Raw genomic sequence first — 8,082 nt, forward strand, 5'->3', positions numbered from 1 at the left:
GCCATGCAAGTAGAGTAATTAGTTGTGCAAAATGAAATAACTTTAAATCCTCACATTGAGTAATGACCCAGAAAAATCACTTAAGTTATACAATGGAAAAGATTCAAAGCATCTGGCTTTATTTTTACTTTTGTAGCTCTGCCCCCTTTGATTAAGAAGCAGTCTCTCCCCCTTATCCTGTGGCTGCTGATTTCAAAGCAGAACAAACATTCAGGGCTTGGTTGCCTCTGCCCTGAGAAATGACTCCCTCTCCTGAAACGGCAGTGCTGGCATCGCAGTCGCTCTGCAAGGCTCCTATACATGYGATAAACTAGCAACTCGCAGCTGCTTAAAGAGCTGCTCCAGATCATCCGAGATGAGCACAAGTAATAAAACACGGCGCCCAGATCAGCAAGCTGAGCTGGGTAACAGCAAAAGGGGAGACCTTGTGTGTATTGATGACGGACTGGTGTCTTTGAAAGACGGGTGGCAAATTGTTTAGCTCTCCCTTGGTTTCACGTAAATATGCTGTTTCTAGCTAGATTTCTTGCAGTATTTATCAAAATTATCCACTGTAATAGGTGAACTCTCGTAACTAGCCCTGTGAACTCTGTTAACAAAGTATGTCACTTCTGTGATGGGTCAAAAGTGAGCCAGAAAATACCTAAATGAGTCAGTGATGTGGGAGGACTGCAAACCTGACCGCAGCTTCCAAGCTTACCAAGTGCGCTGTGTGAGAATGAATTTTGACCAAGCCTTTCAATCATCAGGTATCAGCTGCAGCAAGAAGGCATTGGCCTTATGGGACTATCAGTGAGTGGATATAAGAAACTCTAGTATTTGTTTATGAGGTGGGTAGAGAAGTGTTARACAAAGTTACGTTAAACCTGCCAAAGAGATCAGATTTAGCCCCCACATCCTGACAGGTCTTGTAGCTATGGTGCTAGCAAGTATAATTCCCACTGGCCATAAAAAACAATCTGCCACCAAAGGGTGGAGATGAAGTGTTTTAATAACCAAACGAGCCATTTGCAATGCAGTTTTAAGTGAATCAATATTTCCTTTATTACACAATCCTTAAAAATCAACCACATACGTTTAACCGGTCACATTCCTTCTGCAGGGGAAGAGCAGCAGCCAAGCTACTTCATGGCAATTCTTAATTACCCCACTTCATCTCACTTGGCAGATGATCACAGCAGTATGTGTGGGAGGGGGCAAGAAATATAGCACCACAGAACCACCTCACAGTCACTGCTCACCTTTGTCACGGGAAGGGCAAACCCTGCGTGGATAACAACAGCTTTTCCCCTCTTTCCCCTTTCTGCCGCAAGCCCAAGAGCAGAGAACAGCTGCTGGTATATACATGCAGGCACCGGTCCCAGTACCTTGGCCCACAAATGCATCACAAAGTCATGTTATTTTCTCTGAATCTCTGAGCAAGAAACAGATGACAGAGGTTTTGTTTAAACTGTGGAACTAGCAATAATCTGGGGTAAGCAGATGCACAGCCTGTTTGCTGCACCAGCTTTGTGTCTGTTTAAGCACTCCAGGAAACACTCTTACTGGTAGCATGGCATTTATTGCAAAAAAAATTCCATTGGAACAGAGTATGACAGAGGTACATATTATCACAGATAATATTGCTGCAGTTATTCAGGTCCATGGTAGCTTCCTGCTTGAAGCAGTTCTTAAGAACAGAAGAGATGTTTTAAAGGAGATCAGAAGGAGAGAAACAGCCATGAGCATAATACTGGAAAAACGCCTTGAGTAACAATATAATTAACTGCAGAAGGTCCCAGTAATAGTCGTCACCTCCCCAAAACACACATACGAGGTGCAATCGGCTGCCCAAAGCTGTTAGAAACATTAGGCGACCCCCCTCCCACCCCAACAGCGAGAAGCTGAAATTATCAATAGTTACATGGAAGACGGTAGCCTCGGTAAATACACACAGCAGCTCAGGGGAGAAGGGGGATTTTTAAAATTGCTTTGACTCCCTCAGTGTCTTCCACAATCTCCTGTGCCACTAATCCCGGCTCAGCACCTGCACCACGAGCCTCTCCCAGCACTTTAGAGCACGGAAACAGGAGGTTCCCCTGGTCACGGTGCAGCCGGCCACACGGCTGCCTGGTCTTTGTGCTGCCCCTGCTCTGCTTTTTAGCTGAATAGAACAGGAGCGGGGGAGAATAAGAACCGGCCCAAAAGGGTTCTGCTCTCAGTGCTCCTTCAGAAACTAAGGGCCAAGCAATTGGCTGAAGCCTGTTTTTACATTGCTGTTTCACCGAAAATAATTCTAAAAATCTTAAATCACCTATTGCACATAGGTGGTAGCACAAACAGCAAACAATTCACCGTAGCTTGGCAGCCACTATAAAGTCAGCTTTTAAATTGTCTGTGGTGCCCCCAAATTTGCAACTACATTGTTGATAGCAACAAATAAATGCACTGCAGCGTAACTATTATCTGTGGCAGATTAACACTCTACTACTGTGTCCTATTTAAGCACATCTTTTCTTCAATAAACTATTCTAGGCGAGCAGCACCACACTGAGGTACGTGTTTATCAGCCAGGAGAGCAGCACTGTGGGGGCCTTGGTTCACACAGCTGCAGTTTTGTGCTTCATTTGGCCCAAAGCCATCATGAACATGAACTCTGGTGCCTGCTGGTGCCATTAAAAAGAAGATGAGGAATGTAGCATTTTGCTGTGCAAAGAGAAAAAAAAAAAAGGCAGTGCACCAATGAAAAGGTTTCCAAGTATTAAGAAAAAAATAAAAGAAAAAGAAAAGATAAATCCCTCCTATCCCCATATCAAGCTAAAGTAGCTTTCACATACAAAGTGCAGGTTGGTGCAAACCTATCGGGAACTGCAGTGGGCTGGAAAGGGGGATAGTGAAGTGCAGGTGGAGACGCTGTGTATTATAGCATTTAATGTTGTTTACTACAATTTCCCAGTCTCACTCCCCCATCTCTTCCCTCTCCTCCCCCCTCCCACACTTCAGATACCAAGCATGCCTTCCAAAGACAGTTTCTAAGATACATTTAATAATAAAACACCCGTGGATACCAACAGTAGTTTCCCATACTTATTTTTTTTCCCCTCATCCTTAATTTACCCCCTTTTAACTAGTCAAACTCTTAATAGAAATAACAATCCCATTGCCATCAGAGGGCAGTTTCCGGGCTCGGCTCAGTCTCCCATGATTGCACTGTGCTGGCTTCACAGTTAACAGGCAGGGTTCACAAACAGCACGACGGGCAATCCGCGGAACGCCATGGAGAGGAAGACCTCACGGTTCAGTCTGAGAGGAAGGCTCCATCTCTGGGCTCCATCTCTGTGCAGTTTAGGAGGACTATTTTGTTTTATGCGGTGCCACAACTGGAAATTGCTTTCTCTAGCGGTTGCCCAGACAACTGAGTTCCTTGCAAGTACCCCAGCAAGAGGATCCTTCTCTAAGTCCTCTAAGGGAAGTGATTTAGAGCAATCAGTCAGCRTTTATGGCACAAAGAAAGATGCAACGGTTGCAGCTTGAAGTAGGAGATGTGGCRTAAGAAGGTGAAGAGGTTTACGGAGTAACTAGTCATTTAACACAGAACCCCAAAGTGTCCTCTTCCTCCTGCTTGCTCTTTTTTATCGTACTGATTTAAAAAATGCAGAACACCACTACACAAGCTATTTTGCTTCTGAACACAAAATATGATGGCCTCTGGGCCAAACCCTTTTGGGTTATGGCATCATCTACCTGAAAATTTTGACATTGGTTTCTGTCAAATTGCAGTGAGGCTGGAAGAGGGTAGAAGGGCAAGAGGGGCTTTGCCTCCAGCATTGCCTTTAGGGAGTGGAGTATCTTCTCAGGTGGTAACTGTAGATCTTAATGCAGTGATCCCAACAGTCAAGCACTAAGAGCTGCCCTTTCGGAGTAATGGCAATACCAACCGGGCATGTGAGGCCTTCCCGGATTAAGATATTGTAGCCGCCTCCTTTGGGAAAATGAAGAATTTCTTTACGGCTGCTATCGGCAACAATTAGGTCTCCCCGGGCGTCTACGCACATCCCAGCAATGCACCTGAAGTCCTCGTTCTCCGAGAAGAAGTGGCTAATCTGGCGCCCCAGCTGCCCGTCTGGCCCCACCGAGCCAATGGAAAAGCCTCCTTCCAAGTGATGCTCGTACTGGCGGTTTTCCAGGTTGAGTCCCAGCCCTTGAGTAAAATATATAGTCCCTTCAGCATCACAGGTAACGAACTTGGGGCGCACCGCGCTGCATAAGCAGCTGTACTTGACCACCCCAACGCCACGGTCTACTGTGAAACACCAGAGTTTTCCCCCTTCCACGTCGGTCACCACAAACTGCCCCGAGGGCAGGGCCGTGATGCCCCAGGGCTTGCTGAGCTGGCTGCGGTGACATGCCACGCAGTGGCCGTCCATGGTGTACACCTTCACAGAGTTGTCGTAGCTGTCAGTCACCCCGATCAGGCCGTGGCAGTTCATGGTGACAGAAAGGGGAGTCAAATTGGGTAAGTCTGCTCCCAGGAAACTTAATACAAAGCTATCGATTCCACTAGGGCTCCGGCGGATCTCCTTCAGAAAGCCTTTGCGGGTGAAAACCTGGATTCGGAAATTACCCCGATCTGCAACGAGTACCTCTCCTTGCAGAGTGACATGCAGGCTGACAGGGAGATTGAACATCCCGGGCAGGCTGCCCTTGGAGCCCATCTTCTTGATGAAGTAACACTGCTGGATGCTGGCCGCTGCTTCGGGCATCCTTGGCTTTGCCGGGGAGGAATTGGGAGTGCAGCTGGCTTCCTCCTGCACCAAGTCTGGCTCCCTAAACGATGCCGATGAGGACGCAGCAGTTTCCATGAGCGATTCCTCCATGTTAACAGTCCGAGGCTTTTTCACCACCTGCCCAATCTGCAGTGGTCCCACGTGGCTCACCTTGAGGAGCTCAACTTCTTGAAGAGTCAGCTCCCTTGGGAGACTGTTGGTCAGCTCTGGTTCTTCCTCATCTGCTGCCTCCTCCAAGAGAGCTATATCTCCTTGCTTTATTTTGGCAAGAAAGTAGTCACAGCGAGACAATATCTGCACTTCTGCTAAATTCAGCAGATAAGCTTGTTCCTCCATTACCTGATTATTTACCTTCTCCACCTCAGACAAAGAGGTGGTGAAGAACTTGCGTGACCTGGCCAATTCTTCCTGGATCTTGCGCTCTTCTTTGCTGTAATCCTGCAGAACAGCTTTGTATCTTGATTGCAAGTCTTTTGAGACGCCCTCAAGAGACGCTTTTCTTTTCTGCAGATCCCCCATGAGCTCCCGAAGCCTGGCAAGCCTTGTCCCAAACTCCCTCCTACGTTCTTCCGCAGCCTCTTTGATGGCAATGACACTGTGCCCTTGGGGCACGTGTGATGTCTCCTTGCAGGGCTCACATAACACCAAGCTACAGCTCTTGCAAAAGTGTCTAGGCAACCTTCTCCCACAAACCTTGCACATGAGAAGACCCACCACTTCCCCTAGTCCTGTGGTGTCTATGATTTTCAGAACAGTAAGATTGTCAGTCAGCTGAGCTAAATTTGTGATCCGTGTGATTTTGATACAAAAGGGGCATCGAATCCCATTAATGCTGTTTGCCAGGAGTTTCTCCAAGCATTGTTTGCAGATCGTGTGCCCGCAGTGCAACAGCTTGGGTCTCAGGTGCTCCTCAGTAAAGGATTCCATGCAAATGGGACATTCCAGGACCTCTCGGAGCGCATCYGAATTCAGATGAGGGGCAGCAGCCATGGCTTTCCAAGGCAGGTGTWGCCAGTGCAAAATCTTGTAGTCACATTTATTCCAAGGTGCTCTTATCCTGTCCAGAAAGAAAAAAAGGAAACATGATTTACCTCATTTCCAGCAGTTACATATACAAATAATTTATTTCTGATTTATCGCCAACCCTGTAAAAAAAACCCAGTTGGCTTTTCCACAGTTGGAAAGGGTAGCCTCATCATAGCTAATCTCAGGGTGGGCAAATTCCAAAACTACCTTACGGCTTTTAGTACAATGCACTTAGAAAATTTAAAGGCAGAACTGAAAGAATTGTAATGGCAGCAAAAAGGAAACCCAATAGATATTGATGACTGAATCATCTCCTCATGGCACCCATCTCCCACTGCCAGGCCTCTATGTTTACATAATTTACTGAAGCCCGGAGAGATTAAACCARGCATTCATATGCTGCACATCAAAAGAGGTACCAGATGGTGCGACGCTTTAGGACATTAATATATCACCTCTGGAGACTGATGTTCAGATGTGACATCAGATACAAATGAAATAAATGTGCTTGCTTTAATCTGCTTTTCTGGGTAGCCAAAATAAATTTCCAAGGCCTCATATGTTTGCTAGGAAGTGGAACTAGACAGAGTGATTTGTCAGCTTCCACTGGTTTGGTGAATGACTACGCATACTGAAATACACGTCTAAGAGTCCTTGTGTAGGTCATTAACCTCTGTCACGCTGCATCTGGCTGCAGCCTGCAAATAAAATACACAGCAGTTCACAGCAGCGTTCACGTGAGCAGGAGGAGTAAGCCACGCCAAACGTTTGTTGAAAACAGATAACAGTCCATTATTAGTTCCTGGGCTTAGCTTAATTGCATAGCATTTCTGCTCATTTCATGATCTTGTAGCATGGACCTCACTCTGGTGTTTTGCTTCAGTTTTATGCCCCGGTTGTTACCGTTCAACTTTTAATCTAGGTTTCTTCATCCTCACACCCCTCTCAGTARGAATCCAGATCCCAGCAGCGATGTTGCTAATGCTGCCATGCACTCAAAAGGAACAAATCAGCACCCTCATCATTGAGTTAATTTTCAGTAGACTGTGTTTCAATATCTTTGCTATTGCACTGCTCAACCCTTAAAAGAAATGAGGGGGGAAAAAAAAAACATTTTGAGGGGAGAGAAAGGAACTTGTTATTCTTTAAAACAAATGGACAGTCAGGGAAGAGGTGAAGAGCCAGTGTTATACGACTAAGGGCTGCGCACAGCACCCTTGCTTCCAYGCAGAGCTCTGCCTGCTTTGTCCCTGGGCACAATTCAGGCAGAAACGTTTGGGGTGGTTCAGCTTTCGGTTTGCTCATGTTGGGATGGTTCAGTTGCAATGAAGAAAAGTTCTTTGTGTTCATCAGGAGGGGCAAAAAAAGAAAGAAAACGTCACATGGATTTATCAGCTTTCATCCRTGTCTCAGGTGACGGCGTTTGGCAGCCTGGATTTCAGGGAGTGATTCAGTGCGGGGCAGAATCCGCACCAAGGACCACGTTGGGATCTAACGTGGTTTGCTGGGTGGGACGCGCTCCGCTCCGGGCACACACAGCGCCCGCCRTCGCTGGCTCTCAAAAACGTATTTCTCTTTTATTCTTAGCATGTATCTCTGCGTTGGAAACAGAAGCCTGGGCATTGTCACGTGGCTCAGAAATAATCCTCTGAGGGATAAAAATCTGTGTTTTAAAAAGACTTTTAAAAGGCAGGCCTATGATACTAGGTCTGTTATTCTTATTTTCCTTGGAATTATGTCAAAAGGCTTCGCTTGGGGAAGGGTGAAGGAGCAGCAGGGACAACAGATCCCAGCAGTTACATAAACGGTGGTCTTTAAAACATGTCATTTCGCTAAAGGACAATGGAGGAGGTGATTCAGTAAGCCGATTTAGATGGCATGCATTTAACAGCCCAAAGCCCTTCATGGGGATCGCACGGCGGGTCTGGGGGCTGCGGGATCCCTGGAGCCGCGCTAAGCTTGGCCCCGCGCGCGCCAAGCTGCAGCCTCCCCATCCGTGCGCGGACCGCGCGCTGCCCAGGCGGCTCCCCCGGCGCAGCCAAGGCCGTCAGCGAAACCCTGAGCTATCAAATGGTGCAATTATGTAAGATCTGTTRTATTTAAAAGCCGAGATTCCTGCCCTAATCTCTCTCCCGTCTAGCGGAGCGCGGTGACAGCGCCCGGCGAGGGCAGCGGGCAGGTGCGGCCCTCCGGAGCCGCCTGCTCGCGGAGCGCGCGGGGTCCCCGCTTCGGGGGCGCCTCGTGGCGCCGCGCCCCCCGTCCCCGGGCCGCGGCCTCCTCCCGCGCGGCC

The 8,082-nt window shown here is 47.6% G+C and overlaps 2 protein-coding genes across 2 annotated transcripts in view; one reads left to right on the forward strand and one right to left on the reverse strand.

Annotated features, from left to right (window-relative positions):
* The window catches only part of LOC112955795 (astrotactin-2), a 172,190-nt gene that overhangs the window by 41,815 nt on the left and 122,293 nt on the right, over window positions 1–8,082 (forward strand). The gene's annotated exons all lie outside the window — the stretch shown is intronic.
* Window positions 1,542–5,883, reverse strand: TRIM32 (tripartite motif containing 32). Its single transcript, XM_026049161.1, has one exon. It carries the CDS (start codon window positions 5,754–5,756, stop codon window positions 3,813–3,815), a length of 1,944 nt encoding a protein of 647 aa, XP_025904946.1. The 5' UTR covers window positions 5,757–5,883; the 3' UTR covers window positions 1,542–3,812.

The sequence above is a fragment of the Nothoprocta perdicaria genome, unplaced genomic scaffold (assembly GCF_003342845.1).
Source record: "Nothoprocta perdicaria isolate Ctin4 unplaced genomic scaffold, notPer1 scaffold_6, whole genome shotgun sequence".
Classification (NCBI taxonomy): domain Eukaryota; kingdom Metazoa; phylum Chordata; class Aves; order Tinamiformes; family Tinamidae; genus Nothoprocta; species Nothoprocta perdicaria.